This window comes from Danio rerio, chromosome 17 (genome assembly GCF_052040795.2).
Source record: "Danio rerio strain M-AB ecotype USA chromosome 17, GRCz13ab, whole genome shotgun sequence".
Classification (NCBI taxonomy): Eukaryota; Metazoa; Chordata; class Actinopteri; order Cypriniformes; family Danionidae; genus Danio; species Danio rerio.
The window spans coordinates 29,438,729-29,465,023 of record NC_141037.1 but is presented as its reverse complement, the minus strand read 5'-3'; the positions used below and the strand labels follow the sequence as shown (position 1 = coordinate 29,465,023).

At 37.0% G+C, this 26,295-nt stretch overlaps 1 protein-coding gene across 2 annotated transcripts in view; it reads right to left on the bottom strand.

The window, feature by feature from the left end:
- luzp1 (leucine zipper protein 1) overlaps nt 1-26,295 on the bottom strand; it is a 64,508-nt gene that overhangs the window by 14,918 nt on the left and 23,295 nt on the right. For both annotated transcript variants that reach the window (XM_087290634.1, XM_087290635.1), the window contains exon 2: nt 4,463-7,585. In XM_087290634.1, the coding sequence (XP_087146760.1) occupies nt 4,463-7,408 (2,946 nt within the window). In that variant the 5' untranslated portion in view covers nt 7,409-7,585. The remainder of the gene's footprint in view (nt 1-4,462; nt 7,586-26,295) is intronic.

Sequence of the window (26,295 nt, the reverse complement as noted above, 5' to 3'; positions counted from 1 at the left end):
ATTTCCAAAATATAAAAAGTAATTCAAGCATAAAAGAAGTGACTTCATGCTTTTTTCGCACTTTAACTTCTTTTAAAAGTTAATTTATTTTTTATTAAAGAATGAATACCACATTTTTTTTTACCATGGTTTGCTCAAAATACCATGTACAACATAATTACCAATGTAACAATCAAATGTCATTAGGTGTCACAAATATTTTTCTGCAGCTATGTTTACAAAATATACATATCATATCAAATACACACACACACACACACACACACACACACACACACACACACACACACACACACACACACACACACACACACACACACACACACACACACACACACACACACACACACACACACACACACACACACACACACACACACACACACACACACACACACACACGCCAGTTCTGTCTGGTTCTCGAATCTGATTGGCTGATAGCCGTGATATATTTAAGTAATATCAGCACCTGTACAGCCTCTCTACCCTTTGTGTATTACTCCGCCCACATACAGTCAGCAGAAAGCAGACACTTCAGATAAAAAGTTTAAAAGATGCTCGCTCAGCTGTTTAACTGTCAGCTTATGATTTGAATCCAATGTGGAAGAAAGTAGTTACTCATACAAAAGGGTTTTTGAGACTCCATGTTTGATTTTGTTTTTATATACACAATTATGCCGTCAAACTGTTGAAAAAATGCAATATCACACTTGTAGCAGTGCGATACAAACACAAATATTCATTTTCAAAATGGGGTGCACTTGATTATGCTGAGGACTGTATATTGGACACAGCATACTTTCACAAAAGTTAATTTTACTTTCATTTATTATGTTTTCCATGCATATAAAACCATTTTAATGTGCACCAAAATAGGAAATCTCATCTTTGACCAAAATAAACATCTTTATTCTTTGGAACCTTTTCTTCTTTTCCCCCCATTTCAATTTTAAAAGTCTATGAAACAAATCACATTTACTTCTACAGATGGAAAGATGCTTTAAAGATGAAAAAGGTAAAGATTAATGATGGCGAATCTCCGACAGAGAGAAGTAGGAGCGAATGAAGAATTGTGTGATCACAATAGCAGTAGATTAACTTACAGCTGCAATGACAGCAGAAAGAACCATCTGTAGCACAAAGAAAACTAACCTTCACTGAGTGATAGAGAGAAGGGAGTAAGACGAATGATCTGACCTCTGCTTTTGCAAGTGCTAGAATTCACTTGTGCATAAATCTTTCAACTTTCTCAGATAAATGAACAGGCCATTTGCCATCCATCAGTGCAACGGACAAAGAAAACAAACATGGCATGAAATAGAATGTGAGAAAGCAGAAAGAGGGGCAGCTTTCGGTTAGTCGTGTGCCAGGAAGGGGCCATGTTTGAGGTCCATCTTGGTGGTTTAATTAGGTCTTTGTGGGTAAATTTGGGGGGCTGGGCTGTTTGAGATGTTTAATGAGAGGATGATGGTAATTGGTGCTCTGATAGGATGCAGCTCCATTCTCTTACATGCATTCTCTGTAAGTGAAAAAGGATAACGGCTTGTGAAAAGGGCCCACTTTCCATGTTTTGTTTTGACTGCTGGGGTGACGCCAGACTCAAATTGGTTAAGCTGATGAGACAAAAACTGCCAGTTGACCTGACTAAAAACAAAGGCTTGACCCCTGACCTGTCCATCATTAGCTTTCACCACCCTTCTGACATGTATTAATATCATACACTTAAATATTACTAGACAAATATGATAACTGTGAAAAAAACATGCATCGTGAAATATATCTATTTTCATCCACCCTAATTTTATGCGCAGTTTGGAATATTGCATATAATAACTTATGCCCACAACTAAGTAGGATACACTTTTTATCCAATTAAAAAAAAGTGCAAAAACTGAGATGGGAAAAAATATTAACCAAAAAACTCCATGCACAAAACATTCATTCATTTTCTTTTCAGCTTAGTCCCTTTATTAATCTGGGGTCCCCACAGAAAAATGAACCGCCAACTTATCCAGCATATGTTTTTTACGCAGCAGATGCCCTTCCAGCCGCAACCCAACACTGAGAAACATCCATACACACTCATTCTCACACTCATTCTCACACGCACGCACGCACGCACGCACGCACGCACACACACACACACACACACACACAGGTCAATTTTAGCATGCTCAATTCACCTGTACCACGTCTTTGGAGTTGTGGGGGAAACCGGAGCACCCGGAGGAAACCCACGCGAATACTGGGAGAAAATGCAAACTCCACACAGAAATGCCAACTGACCCAGCCAAGGCTTGAACCAGCGACCTTCTTGTTGTGAAGCAAATGTACTAACCACTGTGCAACTGCGTCACCATGCATAAAACAAACAAACAAACAAACAAAAAACCTTTGTTTTAAAAGATTGTGTGATAACAAGAAGAGGCAGGATGTGATGGCATGGCATTAATGCAGTGGCTCTCAACCTTTATATCACTGCAGACCAGTCAACACTTGACAAATTTTGTTGGGGGTTTGGTCGGAGGTTCGTAGATTATTAGGCAAGGTGACCATCAAGCACTGCAGTGTTTGGGGGTTCTGTGTTTGTTTGAGATAAATAGTCTACCAAAATGTGTATATTCCATACAAGCTGAATGGTCAGTTCTTGTTACAGGACTCGCCAAGCGCTCGTGGCATTCATTCAACTGGGTGTGTCTGGAAGGCGCAAGCGCATCAAGGCTGATTTCACGCTGCTTGCACATGCAGCTGCACACCTCTATTGGAAAAAAAAAACGAACTTACGCGAACCCTAGAAAAGACATGCTGGATTCACCTCATTTGTTGACAAGTGGCTTGCGGATCTATTACTTGGCAGTTTGCGGATCCTTCACTGGGCTTTTTCCTCTTAGCGAAGAAACTTTCCAAAGATGTCTGTTTCTTACTTATTTTGCTGCTTGTGGGTTAAACTCGGGTGTTCAAGTGACCAAGATATAAGCAAGAGAATACGGTCATTTTTCAAAATAAAAGATTTTTTTTCAAAATAAAAAATGTTCAGACTCAGATAATAAATAAAACAGAAATAATTAATGATTTCTTGTGTGGCCTGGTACCAATTAATTCACAGATCGATAACAGTCCGCAGCCCAGTGGTTGAGGACCACTGCATTAATGGACAAACCATTGGGCCGATCGCATTATAAAACACTGAAATTATGTTTTGGTCATTTTTATGATGGCATTCTCTAAGACAGAGTCCGTCACCAAAGTGGTTCAGTAATATTAGATTTTAGAACCATCTTAAGTGGTGTCTTGCACCGCTAAAAGCACCACACGTTAATTGCTTTTTCCTTCGTCTGGCACAAGTGATTTATTTTATTATTTAAAAAAGGCCCTACTTTCCTACTGCAGCAAATTCCATTTTTTTCTTTAAAATTTTGTGCCAGTTTATCAAGAAGTGACGATTTTTTTTCTCTCTGAATCATTGATGGAAATGATGCTTTATTCACAAACAATTTATGTGATATTCCAGTTTTGTGCATAAATGTAATTTGAATAATAATCTTTGACTGGAAACATAGCTTATGTCATACTTGAATAACTTTTTATATAATATATATATATTTTTTTACCATAAATACAATAACTGACCAAAAATAAACATACAAACACGACATCCATACAGTACTGCTTAATGGGTAATCTTATGAACATGCTCAAATGAATGTTGTAATAAATGAGTTGTACCACTTATTGCACCACCAAGGAGGAGCAGAAATATTAAATTGTACCCTTAGCTAGATCATCCTCCAAAAATTGTAAAGCAATGAGTGACAAAAATATATATAATAATGTAAATAACAATCGTTCTTTTTATATACTTTAGTCAAGACATGAGATTACTTGTATTCAAATGACAGACCCAAAACACAAAACTGGTCATAACAACTAGAAAGCACAATTTCCCGGCACAGATTCCATATCAAGAAAAACAGAAGAGAAAACGATCCCTCAAGGGCCTATTTTTCTCCTTCAGCAGATGGAGAATGATCTAAAAATAAATCATGCTTACGAAAGATCTGTCCCCTTCACCTTCTTCCAGATGCAGAGGATTAGATGAAAGACTTCCAAATCAAACAAACTTTAAACAAATATGTTAAATTCCATGACTAAAAAGTATTATTAATCAAGATTGTGGCAAATTAAATATGTGAACAGAATTGATGTGGAAAAACTCAAATAAAAAGATACAAACAAGATTGGATCTAAATTATCAGATGATTTTCATAAACATGTGTGATGACTTCACATCAGAATTAGCAGGATATGTTACACTCCTGTTTATCGTTATCTAACAATGTAACATTTCCCTTGGCAAATCTCTCACAGCTATAACAGGACATATGTGAAAAATCCATACTGAATACCTGAAAATGCAATCTTCAATCTTTTAGTCAAGCAAATTGTAAAAATCTGTACTCACCAGGGGTTGTTTCCGGACTCTTGGTTGAAGTTGCTGGGCACTGACAGGCTCATGTGCAATAGCCCTCTCTGGTGAAGGGGGCTTCTTGTTTCTCCGTCCTGGCTCAGGAACAGATGATGCTGAATTGTTGATCCTACGCATGTATACCTCTGCTGGGCTTGGTTTATTTGCACAGTTAGCACCCATGTTAGAGTTTGCTGGAGTGTCCAGCACTGTAGTAGCCCTATATGCTCTCCAGGTGGTTGAAGACTCACTCTCATCCTCTGAGCCATCTTGCCTGAGTGCTCGAACAGATTCATCTACAGAAGCTGCTCCACGGCTCTTCCAAGTGCTCCTGACTGTGATGTTTCTCATTTCTGGCAAACTGTCATCATATGAGAGGTGGTTGTGAGCGTGGCTTCTCCAGCTGGTCACTGTTGTGCTGCTACTGCTGCTCTCAAACCCAGACTCAATGTCATTGTTGAAGTCTGAAGCATCAGAAGACTGGAGGCTGAAGCTGTTTTGAGACAAAAGGGTTGCCTCCAATGGAGCAGTCTCAAGGTAACTGTGAGGTTCAGAGAAGTCGGTGTCAGTTTCACTTTGACGCAGAGTGAGCTCACTCTTAGGGATGGATATTTCATAAGGTATAGAGATGCTACCTCTGTGTTCACTGCTTGGGCCAATGACAATATTACTGGTGGAAGTGTGCCTTTCCTTGGAAGGGGGCTCACTTGATAAACTACTGCTCCGACTGCTTGTTCGAGAGGAGCTGGGGTCATTGGGATAGAAAGTGATACTGCTGGTCATTTTGCTAGTCAATACTGGCTTAGTGGAGATCTTGGGTTTTCCACTGGTGGTCAAAGCCTCTGTGGTTCCCCCTGACATCACTTCCTTCCTGTCGATCTCAACAATGGCTTGTTTGATGACAGCTTTTGACTGGAGGGATTCACGAGGGCTGCATACCCTGCGGACCTCAATACCTGAGGAAGAATGTGCAGTCTCCTGTGCTTCCTCTTCCATTGTAAGAGGCCTCTGCTGCTCCTCACTAAAGGGGCTCTTTGAGGAAGCATCAGAGTAAGAATCTTGTAGTCGTGAGTATCTAGTGTACTTTGATGTTCTTCCACTTGTACTTGACACCAGGGGATCACTTTGTTCACCAACCGATCTCCTTGAGCCTGTAGATTCTGTTTCAGATGCTGAGGAGTGGCCATCCGATCCATGATCAGTCAGGAAAGACGGAGATACATGGGACCTATAAGCAGTATAGGATCCGTTTGCCTTTGAGAGACTCAACACAGCAGAAGTATCCTGATCTAAACTCTCAGGATCAGTAAGTCCTTTTTCAGGTGAAGCAACAATAGTGGCTCTGGCTGAATTTAAGTGTGTCCCATCAGAGTTGCTCGATTCATTATCACTTCCAGGGCACTTGGACAACTTCTCCACTCGACTCTTCTTGCCATCATTGTCATTTTGTTTGACCGATGGCCTCCAGGACCTTTGGTCATTAACAGCTGGAGGATAGCGACTAAGGACTGAAACTTTCTTGCTTTCGCTGAGAGCACATGACGAGGCACTTGCATTTTTTTCCTCTTTCTTACCATCTCTTGTTCCATTGTCAGAAGTGTTGGAAGCACCGGTCTTTTGACCTTTTCTAACATTATGTGCTGGACTAAGAGTCCTACGTACAGTCTTTGGGGAACTTTCTCTGGAGTGACAAAGATCTTTGTTCCTCAGCTTTGTTTCTCGCCTCTGTTGAGGAGAGGAATCTCTGCTTTTGTATTTGGAGGTGACTTGTTCGGAAGAAGCAGGACTCCTGTTTAGAAATTTAGGTTTATCCTGTCTGAAACCTCCCCGTACATTAAACTCCTCATTTTCTGCCTTGCCATTCTCCAGGACCTTTGTAGTGCTGGTAATTGCTGAGTTTCCATTACTAGTGCTGCAAACATTGAGCTCCATTCTCATTTGCTCTACTTGGTCATGGAGAGCTTGACTACGGTTCCTCTCCTGCTGGTATTTCTCAATGAGTTCAGTATTCTTGGATTCCATGTTCCTCAAGTCCTCCTCCACTAACTCCATCTGCTTCAAACGATTCTTCAGTCTTTCCACTTCCTGACTGAGGTCTTTAACCTTATTATCTTCCTGACCTTGTAAGCAATTTTTCTCGTTCTCCGACTCATTTCTCAAATCAAAATCATCTGAATGCTTAAAGTAGTCAAGACTCTTCTTCCTGGCCAGTTTGCATGTAAGTCCTGATGATAACTCATCCTCAATTCGAAGATCTCTAGAATCAGTTCGGCTGTGGTCTGTTGTGCCTACTTTATTTTTTTGACGTTCAAGCTTCTCAGTCAACCTGAGTATGATTTTGTCGTCCTCTCTTTGCTTATCCAGAAGCCTTTTGCGTTCATTCATGAATGTCTGAGTGAGACTTTTTAGCTTTTCCATCTCTGCAGTGAGAGATTTCTCTGCCTTGTCTAGTCGACCTTCAGAGGCATCCACTTCCTTTACGCGAGCCTTCAAAGCATCAAGCTCTGCTGCAAGCTTTTTAGTCAGGTTTTTCTCCTCATTAAGACTAAGGCACAACTGGGTACAGTCTGACTTGCTTTTACCAAAAGCCTCTTCAAGTTTCTCAAGTTCAGTCATTCTGCGCTGAAGACGCTCAATATCCACTTTAAAATCCTTAGTAAGTTTCTCCTCCTGATCTAATTTCTCCCTAACCTCACGACAAAGATCTTCTGCTTTCCTGACCTCCTCATCTTTACCTTCGATTTTAAGTAATCTCTTTCGCATTGTTTCCACATCTGTGAGCAATGAGGAATTACTCCCCTCAGCCTGTATGATTTTGTCCTGAATGTCAAGAAGTTCATCTTCAGCTTTCTGTAACTTGCCTTTGGCCTCTTCAAGTTCATCCAGACGCCGTCCTAAACTCTGCAACTTGTGTCTCAGATGGCGATTTGTTGTGTCTGTCATTTTGCCCTTCTGATACTACTCTACTGTGAGGTCTTTATAATTGTTTGATGGAGGGGTACACATTTGTATAGTGGAGTTGTCTAAGCAGCTTATGCACATCAGAAATCAAAGACAAGTTTCAAGTCCACATGTCAGGAGCCAGAACTCCGCTATAAGTGGTGATCGAGTTTTGTTGACCTGCAAGACAAAAAAAAAAACAAAAAAAAACAAAGTTTGAGTTTCTATTGCAAAACAAATTTTTAATTGCCTAAACGGATTTTCCAGATTTTTGTTTAACTGAATAACTTACTAAGGGAAACTAGGGTTTGTTTATACACACCAACTTTGGAGATATGGACAAAAGCAACCATTCATACTGTATCTTTAGAGAATTTCCACCCTCAAACTAGACAATTTTGTCTGAATTTTAAAAATGTTCAAAGCTCACATAAACACGCCAATGGAAAAAAATAGCCCACTAAGCTAAAGAAGACCTTGCAATAGAAAAAAGGACAGCCTCGTCACAACTCATTTCAGTATTGATTTCTTGCTGCACTTTTGCTGACAGCAGCACGACGCAGAGACACTGGCCTCTGTCCAAGCTCCTTTCTTCATGGCAACATCGTGACCACCACCCTTAATCACACCCTCAGGATGCTGTAGAAGATTTAGAATGTTTCATGCGGCAAAGACAGTTCTGGCCACAGCAACGTACACTATAAGTAGCTTACAGGACAGAGCTACTCAAATTAAAAATAAAAATGCTGCAGCCATTTTTACTCATACATTTGATGCTGAGCTCATGATCTTCCATTCAAAATCTAGCAAATTCAAAATGACTCTCTCCAAGTCTAATTCTAAATGTATTGACAGAAGTTGTGTTTAGTCCATAAAACTCCACTAAATATTGTAACATACAGAAAAAGCAGATCTAGAGGTAATTGAGCACTTTCTACAATTTAATCTAAAGTGAATTTCAATATGACTGTTCGACTGGCAGGCCCACCAACATGGAGACGGGCCCAAATGAATGAGCTGCTGTGTGTGGACTGCAGGAATTTTGTCATAATACTTTCATAATCCCATAATTTTATGGTGTGTGAGGCACAGGCAGCAGTACTTCGGGGTTTAGAAAGGAAACGAGTCATCCAGTAAATATACCAGCCAAGCAGGAAGGAGATCTAGCACATCTAAGGCAGATTTCCATGACACATGACATTCATAATCACTCTGGCAAGATTTCTCAGAGAAGGGGCTTTTAAGGTCATATTAAACGCACAATGATTCACAAACCCACACAAGAAAATTGACATATGAGAGTCTAAAACATCCATTTCTAATGTTATTAGTAAGAATTCATCAAAATGTGCAAACATATTGGCACAGTATGAATCATGGGCCTGATCAATCTGGTTTTTTTTTCACATGACCTAAATCATATTGGAAGACATGCAACTGTAACCTTCATGTTTGCAGAATAAATCTCACTTCACAGGGAGTCCCCATTCCTACGATGGCTAACTTTTATAAGGCACCTTAAGTATGGGTTAACTTTATGACTTAACCACTGGCATTTGACCTCATTTTAACCATATAATGAATGGCAGCAAGGATGCTTGGATTTTAATAGAGAGCAAAATCTGTTTACAGACTACAAGTTTACAAGACATTTGGAACATTTTAGAAGATCCATAAAATCTTTTGTTAAAAAAAAAAAAAGTACTGAGAGAGGTGAACGTGATATAAAAATACAGAAATTAGCCAAAATAATGCAAACAAAGGAAGTACTTCTTTCCCTATTTCGCTTTCCCTATTTCGCTTCTTGCACACACTTTCGCTTTCTTCCTCAAGAGCACCACACATGCAATCATGCACCATATCATTAGTCCAAACCACGCTAAGCAATCCATTGGTCTCCTGAACATTCTGTTCTCGTGGAGTAAAAGTCGAAAAAAAGACCTTCCCCTGCACTTGACATCAGTTTGGTTGGTCAGCCCAAAGCTCTTTATTCTTTAAAAACATATCTCTTAATAATCCCTTAACGCCAAAAATCATGCCAATCACAACCGATGAGAGGCAGATGGTATGCAAGTTTTACGAACATGGCTACCAGAATGTATTTTTTATTGTTGTTTACCATAAGTTGATGTTTGAAGAAATAGTGTTACAACTATGGATACATTTAAAATACACATGTAGTAAAACGTTTTTTTTTACTTTTGCTTAAAAATACATACACAAGGTTCCGCTAAGGCTGATTTATACTTGACGCGTTTGCTAGTTTGCTTTGGGTGCGTGACATGCTTTCAGCTGGCAGCACAAATTTATTTGAGATTTGAGAGAACAGTTCATGCGGTGAGGTAAATATGAGGTAAATATGAATCACTTTGAAGAGATTTCGGTACGCCTGTACAGACATCTTTATGATCAGTCCATGCATGATCATAGAGATAACCAGATGGCCAATAACTCTTGGCTAAAAATTGCAAGTTTTTGTAAAAAAAAGTTTAGAAAAACTTGAGGGATAAGTTTCTTAAAGCCAAACAGAGAGACTGTGGCAAAAGTGGAGAACTAGGTAGCTTTAATACACAATTACAGAATATGTATTCCACTAGTCATAGGTTTAACACTGATGTATATATTACAATTTTAAATTTAAAACAATTTAATAGCTACAAAACTAAAATGAATTAACAAATTATTTATTTGATAGCAAGAAATGAATATTTAAACCTACCAGTTTACAATATACTAGGTTTTATTGGTGATAATGGTCAGGAATGTTGGACCATTATGTCCTTTTAGCATATCAGTAGAGGACAAACTAACCAGACAGTAATGTGTAAACTGTGGAGTGGGAGTATACTGTGGAGTATAGTTTTCGACCTATAGACTTCCATTTATACGCATGCAACTTCGTCAGACCTCATACGACAAGCTTTGCATTTCGGTTAGTTTGAAAGCTGAACCTTAGTGAACTCTGATCTGCGAAATCTCATCAAGATCAAAACGTGACCTCTCTGTAAAGAAATTTTAAATATGGAGTAATCGCTCAATTCTTTAACGTTGTTTTTATCTTGCTCTTTTTCACAGCTTAGTACGACAGAATTTTGCAAACATAAACTCTATAATAAGTAGGTAGAACTGTTTGAGAAATGAACAAAAGCAAGTGATGCATCAAAGTATGATTAAATTTTTTTTTGAATGGTCATAAAAACCTTTATAGTCGTTAAAATAATTGATAAAAATGTTTAGTTTAATAAATATTGAATGATATTAATATGATGTAGTTTCAAAAACTTTCAACTGCTATGTTTATCGATTTGACGATAGACTTTCTATGACTGCCTTGAGTCGTTAAAAAAAAAAAAAAACTCAACGGCGGATGCATCAAGCATAAAAGTCTCATCCATTTCGCGAGGTGCGTGCACACTAAGCGAAGGTCAGCGAAGTGGCACCAGGCGAAAGTATAAATCAGCCGTTTTGCACGCCATACAAATAATTGACACAAATAGTCTTGTATTCCACTACTCTTATTTTGGTTGTATTCATGCATGCTTAGACTGGACACTATTGTCTTTTTGTAGTTTAAAAAAATATAAAGGCATTGTCTTCAAAAACCTAAGAACATTTTTCTAAAGTTGCCATTTTCATTGTTGTGTTAATAAACAGCCAACACATTTTATTTGATATGTGACCTAGTATCTATTGCCAGACAATGTATCACATACAGTATATGCATCAAGTAACATTTTTCCTGTTTATGGCAAGAAATGCCTAATTCCCAAGAAAAACTAATCACATCTGATTGCTTTGGTGCTGCCAATCAGTGTAATGTGTCAACATTTATTCCAATCGTCGCTGATCCAGCACTGATTGAATGATATGTCAATATTATACAGTTAAAATGGCAAGAAAGCTCACTGAATTAAAATAAGGGAGGAAGCGAGGGAGAGATGATGATGAGAGTGTGTGTTTGGCCTGCTCTGAACTTGTGCAGTTCTGGCAGAATCTGACAAGCCACAAAATAGTGGCAACCTGAAGCTTGAAGCAGCAATTTTTTACATTTTTCCATGAAAGCAAAAACCAGCCTATAATGTTCAGTTTGTTGTTTCCTGTGCAGTCATGTCATTTTCTTCTCCCTCTCTTCACCGCTTTTGGAAAAATGGAAAAGTAAGGACAGGAAGTCTGATGTTTTAGTGGGGCTGTACGTCGTCTGAACGGCTGAGCAGACAGCAGGGCTACAAAAAGACTCTGGTGAGAAAAGAACAGCCCAGTGTTTAAAATAAAGACATGCTGGATTCAGATTTGTTTAGACTTTCACAAGAGTTTAACATTTAAAAGAGAGCTCAGTGCTCATTTAAGTGCCATAAGACAAAGGGAAAACACAAATCACTATACAAGCAAACAAACCACTTAACATGCAAACTTAAAGAGAGTTTTGTTTATGCACAACAGCCTCAGAATGCCAAGTAAATGCCAAGATATGACGTTCATCTTCAGCCAATAGAGGAAAGAGTTTACCCCAGTATACTGAATATAAATACACAGTCAGCCCAACAAGTATTTGGACAGTTACAACATGCTTGAAAAATAAATAATCAGAATGTTATTGCTCTAAATAAAATCATGTCAAAGTGGAATCGGAAAACAAGGGAATTTCTCAGAATTAACTTTAAACGTTCTTTATTACTAGTAACTACAAGCTCCTAACAATAACTTTGTATGTTTTACCAACTGTTAGATGCTTTACTATCATTTGACAACCTGAAAGACCAAATGATCTTTTAATAGTGTTCCAGTGTTTTTAAATGGTGCAAACTGTGTTTTCCATTTCCCTGCCCAAACCCTACACCTAACCCTATCCCTTGCAGCAGGGGTGTCCAAACTTGGTCCTGGAGGGCCGGTGTCCTGGAGAGTTTAGCTCCAACCCTAATCAAACACACCCGAGCCAGTTAATCAAGCTCTTACTAGATATACTAGAATCTTCCTGGCAGGTGTGTTAAAGCAAGTTGGAGCTAATCTCAACAGGACACTGGCCCTCCAGGACTAAGTTTGGACACCCCTGCTGCTGTATAGGAAATGGTGCAACTTTCCTTTTTTGAAAGAAAAAAAAAACTTATCCTGTATGATTTACAAAGTCTTTTGAAAAAAAAAAAAAAACGGGACAGCAATGTCCTCATAAGCAATGTCCTCAAAACTCACCATCTAACTTGTAAGATCTGTGCCATACCCACGTTGTTATACACATTTGTGTCCTGATACGTTACAAAAATATGCACACACACGTTGGGTTTTGCTGTTTTATCGGGAATTCCCACAGATGCAATAATTTTTTACTACTGTACAGAGTTTGTATCTTCTATATTAGGGCTGGGTGATAAAATCAGTACTGAACACCATTGTGAATAACGTTAAAAAAAGATACTTCACTATGAAGCTATAGTTTCTTGAAAATGTGGCTGCTGAGCACGCGCCTTGAAAGGAATGTTAATAAGCGCAACTTGCATGACGTGCACATTGTGTGAAAGCAGCACACATGATGCGAGTGCATTTTCCAGGTACACCTAGTTAAAAAAAACATCTGAACTTTTCGGAATGCTGCAAGCGCACCGCAATTCATGCAAGTAGAGCCAACCAATCTGTTTCACACTTTGTATGGAATATACACATTTCAATAATAACAGCAGACTAATTAATTATCTCAGACAAACACAGCGCATGCAAACACTGCAGTGCTTTTTACTTTTCTCCATAGACATGCATCGGAGGTGCAGCAATGATTTGTCCATTTGTCATTCTCTGAGGAAATGCTTGATGGTAACCTAGTTATGCGAGACACCATAGACATGGTGAAGAAAATCACACGCTCACGCTTGTTACTTCAGGTCAGAACAACAACTCATGCAAATATGAGTACAGTAGCAGTGAGGAGACTGTAAATAAAAAAGGATGGAAGGATGCCGCCAGAGTGGCTTTAAGCATCCCAACCACTAGCACTCCATTTTAAAGATTTTTTAGTAGAGAGAGTAATATAGTCATTTAACTTCACAATTTGTAATGTTGCAGTTTATTTGAATAATAACGGCTGGTTCTTTTACTTGAAAGCTCAAATTTGATGATCATAATTTGTTTTGTTTATAAAGTTTGAGGTTTACTGTATCATTATTAATGACACCTTACAGATGTTGATCTACCTTTATAATATTCACACTTAGCAATATTTTATTTATCAAGTTTAAGAGTCTCTTTAACACTTTATTTTATTATAGGGATGAGCTATTTGTTAATTATTAATTTTTTTTTTTGCAATATCGCCCAGCCCTATTCTGTATCCTCATCCCAACCTGACCCTACCCTCAGACCCAATGCTTAAAAAAAAAAAAAAAACATTTTCCAGTTTTAAATGTTCAAAATTGTTAATTCAAATTCAAACATTACTGGTGTTGCTATACTGCTGTGGACAATATAATTAATACTAGGACCACACACACCCAACTTTACTTTATAAGAAGTTATAAAAGAGTAAAGGATTTTCTTTTGCATGTTTAAATCAACCTACATCTTGGATTCCTTCTGCACTGTATGCATTGAAGTGTTTGTCTGAACTGGTGTAAGAGTCTTTTCGGTATCACTACATTAGCAGCACTGATAAGTATACACAGGAGGGTATACATAAGTAAATTCAAACTCTCCTCAATGTCCTGTCAATGTCAATAACATACTTTTAACAAGACACTCTAAGAGATGTTATTTACTCCAATATTTTGAGGTTTATACTTCTTATTGTACTGCAAGCAAACATTTACGCATTCATTATGATTTAGTAAGGAGACAAATCCACCCCACAGGTCACTTACCCTGGCAGACACAAAGAATGCACAACTCCAGAACCATTTTCAACCCAACATACGCACTTAACAAACAAGGAAAGCTAGAGAGATCAGCCACACATGTTTGTTATAAACACAGGTACTTGAGAGGAATTTATGCTGTTATTTGAGTTTCTGTGGAGATTTCGAGTGAAGCCTAAACTCTCACTATGTGTGTGCGTGCAATTGAGTTTTGACAACGTGTGCATTTCTGAGAATACCAGTTTAGGGCTCTATAAAGCAAAGATTAAAAATTTCACTGGCGTATCTGTAGTGCTGCATGCTGTGTCAGTGTATTTCAAGATGCTAAGCTTAACGGCTAAGCGTTTGTCTTCAGGATCAGCACATTGAACACAGCAGACGCATTACTGAAAATGGTGCATAATTGCCGTTTACACATCCAAAGGGCTTTATTAAACATTTTGGTGCCATATAACAGCTGTGCTAGAAAGTCTGTCTGTTTGAAAACCATTATGACATCAGGGAGAGATGAATTGTTTCTCATTATTAGTTTTGGCTGTATGAACAGGAAAGAAAATGAATGAAACAATATCTGTTATATCGTTGCCAATGGCGTTTTTTAACTGGTGGGTCATGACCTAAAATGGAGCTGTGGATAGGACTATTCGCTAATATTTTTACCATATATTTGTGCCTAGGTAAACTGACTAAAACCAGCTTATCAGGGAGTAAAATGATTTCATATTCTTTTTGTAGGCAAGTTAATGGGATAGACATTTTAAAAAACATATCTATGCGATATAATAATTAATACTTAATTTCAAATTCTAAATAATCAATATTTGATACTTTAACATTAATAATAAATACTTTAAGAATTGTAATACTTTAACAATAAAATCAGAGACCCGAAGCATAAACTGTCAAGAAAGACAGTCATAAATCTGTTAAACTGAACTGTAATGTTACACTGATGCAATGTCTTTTTCACATGCACTTGGGGACTTTCTGTTATCCAAAATATTTAATGAATGAAAAAAATTAGACTGATGATTAAATCATTCAGTGGATTGGAAATGTGTGCAATTCACTGTGATCAGCAAACAAGTTTAACAATGATGTAAGGGTTAAAGGTGTGTCTATGATAAAGCAGGACTTGAGAGGACAAGAACTCTCAAAGCTGACCTTATCATTAAAGTCACAAAACTAGATACAAAAATGTATTATTTGATCAAATTAAAATTAGGAATTCATCAGCTAAAAACAACAAAAAATTACAATGTCAAAAAAAAAAAAAAATAAAGACATTCAACATTAGGGCTGGGAGATTAATCGAAAAGTAATCAAAATGAACATTTAATAATCAAACTTTTCCAGGACGATTTTTAAAAATAATTCTTGATACAGAATCACTTCTTCTGGGACCCCGCTGAATTAAAAAAATGTTCAGCACTTTGCAGCCGAATCTGAGCTCTATGGCGCTTTTTTTAATGGTAAATGTTGTGAGCGCAGTATTACTGCAGTATAGTTTTAACAGTATAGTTGAGAGCGCATTCATGTAATATTAATTTCAGTCGTTCAACATTGATGTTCAATAAATTATCATAAATAGTAGATACTGTGTATTTTCTCCAACTATTTCAAAGTCAAGTAATGCACCCTTCAATCAGAAGTCTCTTACTTGTAATATGTGAGCATATGTACTGAACTTGTCAGTTAACTATGAGGACCTAAAAAATAAATAAAGTAATCATTCATTAAAAATAATGGATTTAGATTTAGATTTAAGGCCAAACTACCCAGCTCTTTATACAGTTGAAGTCAGAATTATTAGCTCCTCTTTAAAATGTTTTCTCTTCTTTAAATATTTCCCAAATGATGTTTAACAGAGCAAGGAAATTTTCACAGCATGTCTGATAAAATTTGTTCTTCAGGAAAAAGTCTTATTTGTTTTATTTTGGAATAAAAGCAGTTTAAAGAGCCATTTTAGGGTCAAACTTATTAGCCCCTTTTTTCTCGATTGTCTACAGAACAAACCATCATTATACTTTTTTTTTTTACCAGCCATTAATCATTCTATTCAATGAGGATGCAAACATTTCAACTTAATCATAACCTTGGTGACCTCTTTTTAGAAGTGACTTCTAACAAAACCATATAAAAAAATCCCTAAACTTTTAAATGATAGTTCATAACCATTGTGCTTTTGTAGACTATTCAGTCCATACATGCCTGTGTTTCTTGGGCTGAGCTGCAAATCAAATTTTACATATGAAGAATATATTGCTTAAAGCATAGTACTGGATTAAGCATTTTCCCTGCAGCATGTCACTGTGTGTCCTTCTAAATACTAATCATTCTATATTGTAAATCAAAGTAGGTATATGTATATAAACAGAATGGCATCATTCCGTGTAATTTCTAAAAGCAACACGTCAATATGGAGTATAAACTCGATATACTGCCTAGCCTTGCTCCCGGTCTCACTCTGGGTGGGTGACACAGAAATCAAGCATCTGCTCTGTTTAGGTGACCTGCTTTTGCTGCTTGGGGATTACAGCACAGCCGGATATAAAACTGCATACAAACCTAAATAAACCTAGAACTAGCTTCAAAACAAATCTAGATCTCATCGGGGGTCTGAAGTTTCTTTTTTGTTTTGTTTTTTTATGAGATCCACTAAAAGGGATTATCCTAAAAGGCTAAAGTAAGTCATAATAAGTATGTTGCCATGTATAAAAGCACATGGCATGAGCATGTTTTCAAACAAGGTACAAGATCATGTTATGCCAATAATGCAAAACAAAACAACCCTGAGACACTTCAGCATTCCTGAGTCAAAGTTCAATGTTTACCGTCCACAGAAAGAAAAAAAAGTTTCCACAAATTGTTGGTGATGATACTGAGGATTATTATCTTGATGGTTATGTTCGTGTTTACAGTCTTATTGCACTAATAACTGACTCATCTTCACTGACACTCTGGAAGAATGCATTCCTGGTAATCATCTGAATGTTTTAGTCTCTCTTGAATTTTGATATCCAGATAACCCAAGTGTAAAATCATTTCACATGTTCACAATGTGTGGGGGTTTGAGAGGAGGAAATGGTTTGTTAGTGCGTCTACAGTTCCAGAGTCCATCTGAAGTCTTTGTGAGCGACTTCCTTTAAAAAACCGGCGCCACTTTTCCTTCCCTCTACATCTATGATGAAGTATTGGAGTTCAAGCTCTGGTGTGTCTGTCTTTTTTTATTGTTACACATTTCACTATATCTACTCTTTTTTTTTTTTCTCAAATCAGTCAAGTGGCTTTCTGTCATCAGACATCATCAACCTGCTGTGGCATAAGCATCGTCTGACTCATGACTTTAATTAAGCCAACACAATTAAAACAGGATTTGATTTGTTAATTCATGCAATTAATATTGTCAAAACAAAATGAAATATGTCCATGGGTGTAAGTTTACTTAGCATTACTTTAGAGAACTTGGTCTCCAGACATCTGAAAAATGTGACAAACCCTTACAGTCTCATTTTCTGAAATGTAGACTTGAATTCTGAAGAATGGAGGTTAAAGTTTTTTCTAATTGATATATTATTCTTACCAGTATTTTTGAAGCTAACAATAAAAACAGTACTTATACTGTTAAAATGTTTTCTGATTTAATATATTACATTTTGTTATTTATTAATAAGATGGTTAAGCTACATGTTTAGCATCATTATATTCAGTGTCATGTGTTCGGTGAGAAATCATTTGAATATGATCATATGTGATTTTTTTCCTCAAGAAAAATGTCTCAAGAAAAAAAAAAATCAAGAAAAAAATACTGGCAGCTAGGGGGGCACTCAACCTGCAGTCTGCGCGGGTCCTAATTTCCCAATATATTGATGGGGATTCTATACTGCTTAAGGCTGATTTATACTTTCGCCTGGCGGTGCGCTGCGGACCTCCGATGAGTGCACACGCACCTCATGAAATGGACAAGGCTTTTATACTTGACGCATTCACAGTTGTGATATACTTTAAAATGACAGGGATCAGCCAAAAGAAACTGACCATAAAATCAGACCTATAAAAAGAGAAGTAGTAGGTTCCCGGAACAACGTCATATCATTAATATTATTGAAGATTTCTAAACTATTTATTTTTATAAATTATTTTAATGATTATAAAGATTTTTAAGTATTCAAGATTTCTTCAATTCAAACTTTGATGCATCACTTGCTTTTGTTCATATCTTGGACAGTTTTACATTTTAAAAGTTTATTAAAGTATTAAGTATTTAGTCGAGTTTGTCCTCGACTGATATGCTAAAAAGGCAATAATGGTCGAACATTCCTGACCATTATCACCAATAAAACCTATAAAAACAGACCATCAGTATATTATAAACCAATAGATTCAAATGTTTCTTTCCAGATTTCAAAAAAAAAATTGTTACTTCATTTTAGTTTAGTAAATATTAAATTGTTTTAAATTCAAAATTGTCATATTCAACTTAAATAAAACATGTTGCCGTTCAAACTGTGTTTGAGTCTCAAAAAAAAAAAAAAAATTCTTTTTTTTTTTAAATACGCTCCGCCAGCCAAAATCGTGTCGTGCGCACCCAAAGTAAACTCCGCAAACACAGCGATGAAATCACATTCGCCGTGTGCACTCAAGCGAACTAGCAGACGTGTCGAGTATGAACCAGGCTTTAGTGAGCCTTTAGCGAGGTCCTTACTCTTTGTGGTCATTAAAAATTTTAGGATGTACTTTGAAAAAACAGTAAGGGTTAACCCTGGCATCCTGGCCAAATTTTCCACTCCAAACTATCCCTCTATAATAACTGGAATCATCACTCAGTTTCCTCTCCACCAATCAGCTGGTGTGTGGTGTGCAGTCTGGAGCAATATGGCTGCCATTATGTCATCCAGGTGGATTCTGCACACTTGTAAATTTGTAAAGTGCTTTGAATGTCTAGAAAAGCGATATATGACTTTAAGGAATTATTATTATTATTATTATTATTATTATTATTAAGAAAAATGACTATTATTATTATCATCATCATCATCATCATCATCATCAATGTTGTTATTGTTATTATTAGTCGTAGTAAAAAAAGATTCTGCTTAGTATTTTTTGTTGAAACAATTTCTTTCTTCAGTTTTCAATTAATATAGAGTTCAGATTATCAGTTTTTACATGAAATGTAAAAATTAGGTCTGTCTCACGGCCATATATTATGTGTTGATTAGACAATTACAATTGCAATTGTTTAATTTATTTTTCTTGTGTCACCTAATGTTTAAGCCTAACGTATTTTCTATTTGGCAGCATTGATTTCATATTAATAGCATTTACAATGCAATTAAACATGCTTAATTTACTTGCTGAACAAAAAATTACAAAAATTAGGATATTATTGCAACAGGCCTAATAGTAAAACCATTATAAATGTCGTTGCAGACCAAACGTATAAATAAAAAATACAGAACCTAAATATGTATGTTCTACAAAGTATTTATGCATTTATTTACATTTCCACAAAAACAGATAGTTTATGTATGTACTCATTTAGATAATCACACGAGTTTTTGCTCCCCCTCATACTTGCATAAGTAAACAGTTTGTAAGATGCTAGCCAAGGTAAACAGATCTGCCATAGGCACACAAACATGCACACACAGACTTGTGATGCTTTGTTGTAGGTTTTGCTTCCTCTTGCTGTCTCATATTTTCATTTGGTTTCAATAATACACAAAAGAGATGAGGTAAACCTAAAGAAAACCACACCATCGGCATATAAAAGTACACAGTTCATGCAGACTTCACTACTAAACATTTCTTTCCTAATAACTTCTGACATCTGCCTGAGTGGTTTCATCAATCAACTATCAACAGCGATATCAACAGAAAACTACAACAAACCAATCAAAATAGAGTGTTCCAGTGAATTTGTATAACTTCACAAGAAACCAAAAATCTCTGTTGACCAAAAAGACTCTGGATACAAGCTCAAGTCCAAAAGCAGCTAATGGATGCGCAGATAGGAAAAAGAAACAAGTTTAGAAAGCTAACAACAAGTGAGCTGATTGGAACAAAAACCAACCTATCAGGATCAACAACTAGAATAACATTCTGTAAACTACACAAGCACTAAAGCAAAGTTAAAAACATTTTAGAAGGAAACCTACCGGACCACAAACAGTCATCAACTCTAGTATGCACTCAAAAGCACGGCACGATACATATCCAAAGCTTGTTTTGCCCTCTTTCTCTCATGCTGTACAGGAGCCCATTTCCTGTGAGTGATTAGAAGCGGGCAGCTCACGGTCCAGAGAATTTTCTCTCTTTGTTGTTGTTGTTTTGTCTGCGAGCGAAGGGGAAGGAATGCCCGAATTAAACACGTGGAATTCGGGACGCCCAAAGAGGTACGAAGTTCAAAAGATGGCACGAACAAACAGAGTGTGTGTGCGTGAGAGAGAGCGAAGGAGAAAGACAGAAAGAGTTAAGGGGGGAGGGAAAACTGAGTAGATGGGTGATTAAAGAGAAGAAAAGAAAAACCTTGTAACATCTTTGGAATCCGTTTTTATTGTCTACTAACACATTATGCTGGCAGCTGAGCGCTTTGTATTCATGTTCGTATTTTCTGACAGGCAGGAATGTTAAATAAAACGCCTGAGTCTGACCTGAAGAACGTGTTCTCTAATGCAGTATTGCTTGTGCATGCACACGCACACACACAGAGCCTGTGCAGCATCCAAAACACTCACACCCACCACCCAAGGAATTAACCTGAGTGTGATTTTAAATGACAGGCCGCTTTCACAACTGGTTGAGTGATTACAGAAGACTAATGAAGGTGAAGAACAAAACAAAAACAAAACAAATGTGTTTGAGTCATGGCATGACACTCACGTTGAATGGGGAAATAAGGAAAAAACATTAGATGGATACAACTTCCTGATATGGTAATAAAGAAAAACAACCTCATTAAATAAAGTACTGTAAGTATTAGGTGGTTTTTGAATAGGGGCGTAAAAACATGACATTGCAATATTATGTTTTTCTGCGATATACACTACCTGACAAAAGTCAAAAGTTCGAGCAATAGCAAATAGTAACTTGACTTCTAGTTGATCATTTAGCATCAAAGTGGCTTATTTAAAAAACGAAAAGGCCTCTAGATTACACTTATTTTACCAAAATAAAATATGATCATGCCTTGATTTTTAATTATTTAATTAGGACAGTAAGGTCTGACTTTGCTTAGACAAAATTCTCAACACTTAACAGAAATAATGTACAGTATAGAATATAAAGTCATGGTGCAGTGGTAAAAGAATGAACACAAATTAATATTGTGTTTGACTCCCATAAGCTTGGAGGATTGCATCCATACATCTCTGCAATGAACTTATTAATAAATACATCTGGAATGGCAAAGAAAGTGTTCTTGCAGAACACCCAGAGTTCATCAAGAGTCTTTGGATTTATTTTCAATGCCTCCTCCTTCATCTTACCCCAGACATGCTCAATAATGTTCATGTCTGGTGACTGGGCTGGCCAATCTTGGTGCACGTTGACCTTCTTTGCTTTGAGGAACTTTGATGTGGGGGTTGAAGTATGAGGAGTGCTATCCTGCTGAAGAATTTGTCCTCTCCTGTGGTTTGTAATGTAATGGGCAGTACAAATGTCTTGATACCTCAGGCTGTTGATGTTGCCATCCACTCTGCAGATCTCTCGCACGCCCCCATACTGAATGTAACCCCAAACCATGATTTTAAAATCATGAAATGATCAACTATAAGTTATATTTTGTTGCTTTTACAACTGGGATCGGCGACAAGATTTTGTCAGCTAGTGTATATTGCAATATGAATACAATTTCATCAGACTGCTTGAATAGCTCAATTTGGAAAGAATTTGTTAACTTAGATTAATTGGGATGATTTTCTAGGTCAGTAAATCATGCATACAATATAATAAACAAGTTGAAAGCGTGGATAAATACAAAAAAGCAAAGCTAAAAGCGAAATAAACAGTGCTTTCTGGGGAGTCTAGCAGTATTCATAAACAGATATTAAATAAGTAAATGTAAAATAACACTACATTTTTCAATGTATAAACAGTTTAATGAAATCCATCCTTATTGAAGCTACAAACAGTACAATTTCTTGTGCCAGAATGCTTAAAACTCCAGTTATAGGCCTAAAAACCCAGGCAAATGATTAACTTTCATTCCATTATGATTAAACTCTAAAGTAACTCCACAAATATTGTGTGTTCAAAACTGTGGTCTAGTCTAAAACAATATTAAATCTAGAAGATATTATATACTATAATCCCAATTTAGAAGACTCCATAGTCTTAAACAGTGGTTCCCAAGCTTTTCAACCAGCAACCCCCAAAATAAGGTCTCCAACATCATCAGATGGAGTTATAAACATACAAAATTTGTATGCAACAGTGAACACACCAATAGACCCAAGTCTATTCTTCGTTTAAATATTTTTATGTATGAGAGTGCTGTAAAAGGTATCAAAGTTTAACTTTGTGCCATAAAATCAATCTGCTGCATCTGATGCTATTGCTGTGTCTTTAATATAATGTAAATTACCCCAGGAGTTACAATACAATAAAAAATAAAAAAAAAATACATTAAAAGACTGTTTTTATAATCCAAGTATTAACTACTACTTTTCATATACTGTATTGTGGATAAAATATTGTAATTCTAATAGTTTAATAAAATATATTTGATTTTTGGAATTCACCAAGCGCCCTCTCTCTTAATCTCCTGCGACACCCCTGGGGGGTCCCAAACCCCACTTTGGGAACCACTAGTCTAGAAGATATTATATACTATAATCCCAACATATAAACACAACATTGCAGATCCTGGAAGATTGAGGACCCTATTTGGTAGGACCCTATGATTTCTGTAAATCAGAAAAATTTATAAAATTATAATATTTTAATATTTAATATATTATAATATATTATATATTATATTTAATATATTATAATTTTGTATGAATAAATGAGCAGTAGAATTGTAGACCTAAATTAAACTGTGATGTCAACTAACATCTTTGAATATTAAACTAAATTTTGTTTTGCATGTTTGGGTAATAATTGGAACAGCATTTCCTTGTAAACCTGTCAAAACTTCAAGAAATTCTGGGAGGAATCTATTCCATTTTACAACAGAATGCTGAACTTTGAATGTTTGAAAATATATATAATATAAAACTAACAGCATTGGGGTGATGTGATTTAAAATATGAGATAAAATTTGGACTTAGCGTTTAGTCACAAGACTGTTGAAACTCATCTGGTGTTAAACCTTAAAACCACGGACCTTTAGAAACTAGCATCTCAAAAAAGGCATCACAAAGATACTAAAGAACTTTAATAGGTAATATTATTTTTAAATAATAATGTTCAAATTATTAAATATGTGCACATTTCTATATGTTCAAAGGAAAATGAGTAATGAAAGTAAAAGGATATCAATCAAACATAAACCCCAAAAGTACATCTCAAAGAACGTTCCAAATTAATCCAGCAATAGTTTTTGCCCAAGTGTCAGGTTTATATAATCCATGTAAAGTGCTTGGCTGTGGAGAGCGAGTGGATAAAACGGGAGAGAACAAGAGATGCCAAGTGCAAATGGTAAATGTAGGATTTGCCTGCATCATGTCCTTATAAGGCCTGAATAAAGAGCCTTTTCTCTCTAAATCCATCTGGTTGGCATGACCTACAAACACAATACCAGAAGCCCGAAATGATAAAAAAGACATCATTTACACTGCATGCTAGAACTACAGGAAGAGAGAGAGAGAATGGGATGAATATATCAAAGTGGGTGGGCGTTTAATATGCTTGACCTTTGGCACCATTTTCTGTCTTGACTTTGGGGTAGAAAGCAGACGGAAAGCAAACGAACAGAAAAAAAGAAATCGCTTGTATGTGTGGTATGTTTGTGCAGACCTCTCCAAACTGCCCTCAATAATTGGACACACACACACCAACACACACACACACCAACACACACACACCAACACACACACCAACACACACACACCAACACACACACACCAACACACACACACCAACACACACACACCAACACACACACACCAACACACACAAACCAACACACACAAACCAACACACACACACACACACACACACACACACACACACACACACACACACACACACACACACACACACACACACACAAACACAGAGCTTCTACTTAAGAACATGAATATGTGGAATAGAGTAAAAGAAGCAAAAAAACGAAAATTTTTCATAAAGCTGTAACTATATTTGCATGTTAACAATCGCCAGATGAAGGTAATTCCTGGAAAGACAATTGCCTCATCATCCTGTGAAGTTTCTGGACATTTGGAAACTGTCTGGGAATTCTGATAGCCATCAGGAATTACGCCACCTTACTTTCTCTCTCTCTCGCTCTCTCTCTCTCCTATGGAATTCCTGATTGTGTTTGTCAACGCATATGTGTGTGTGTGTGTGTGTGTGTGTGCATTGTAGGATAAAGACAGAGACTTTGTTCTGCAAAAGGCACTGATGCCTCAGTAGGAGGCCGTGTCCATATCCTATTATGGGTGGGAATGAGTCAGGTCAGAGTCATGTTGACATAGTTCCATACAGCACGGCTGACAGACTGACAGCTTTGGGGCCATGGGTAGAAACTGAAATAATAATCGTTAACTGACTGATTGCGCCATTTGTGGAAGACTGATGACTGCTCTATTTGTCATATCACCAGAGACAAAGATGTGTCTGTACTGAATACCACTGCAATTTTTAGGAATTGATAGTAAATTGACAAGTAACAAAAAAATAGAAAGCAATGATAATGGCGACACAGTGGCTCAGTGGTTAGCTCTGTCACCACACAGCAAGAAGGTGGCTTGTTTGAGTTCCGGTTGGGCCAGTTAGCATTTCTGTGTGGAGTTTGCATGTTCTCCCTGTGTTCACGTGGGTTTTCTCTGAGTGTTCCGGTTTCCCCCACAGTCCAAGACATGCGCTATGACTGAATTGGAGAAACTAAATTGGCCTGCGTGTGAATGAGTGTGTATGGATGTTTACTAGTGCTAAGTTGCGACTGGAAGAGCATCTGCTGTGTAAAACATATGTTGGATAAGTTGGTGGTTCAATTTGCTGTGGTGACCCCTAATGAAAAGGGACTAAGCCGAAGAAAAATGAATTAATGAATAAATACTATTAATATTTATGTACTCTCTGAAGTCTGCATTACTTATTTTCTTCCATGGAACATGCAAAGTGAATTTCTGAGGAACAGCCTATAGCCATTTCTTACTATATTATATTCTGTTGTCACACCTGGAAGAAAGGCATCTTCAAACAAAGTATCATAAAGTGGACCATTTTATAAGCCATAGTAAGTTGCACGACCCCATTTTTGTGAAGAACATGTTTGATTATGAGAGTGTGTTTACACTTAGTATGCTTGGTTCAATTAAAACAAACTCTAGTGCAATGTGTGGCAGTTTGATTGACAGGCAATCTAGCCAATTGTAATGGCAATTTTCTGAGCTTCCCAACCGCTGTCATAGTAAGCCAGATGAAACATTATGAAAGTGTGCTCTTATGGGATTTGAACACAGACAGCAGGAATCCAGAAAGGATGGGCAATATACAATTTCATCTTTTCCCGAACCCTAGAAATGGACAAAATGCAGGTTTGTGTGGATGGATCGCCATTGACTGCCAACTATTGGTGCTGTCATACTGCTGAATGAAGACTTAAAAAATGAATAAATCAAGGCTGATGAACTTGCCTGTTATTGGATTGGCACAGCCTGCAGAACTTTAGTTTATGGAAATGGGACTTTGACGTGGCATAAACGGTAAACTACATGTGGACTCAGAAGATGACGGGTGTGAGGTGAGCCTGGAGACCTAGATAAACAATGAATTAGACTTTACTGTCTCTTACAGTTTTATAGATGCATTATAGTTTTATCTTGTTTGAAATGCCACTGTTGGTGTGTGTTTGTGAATTATGTTAGGAAATTAGAGCTGGGC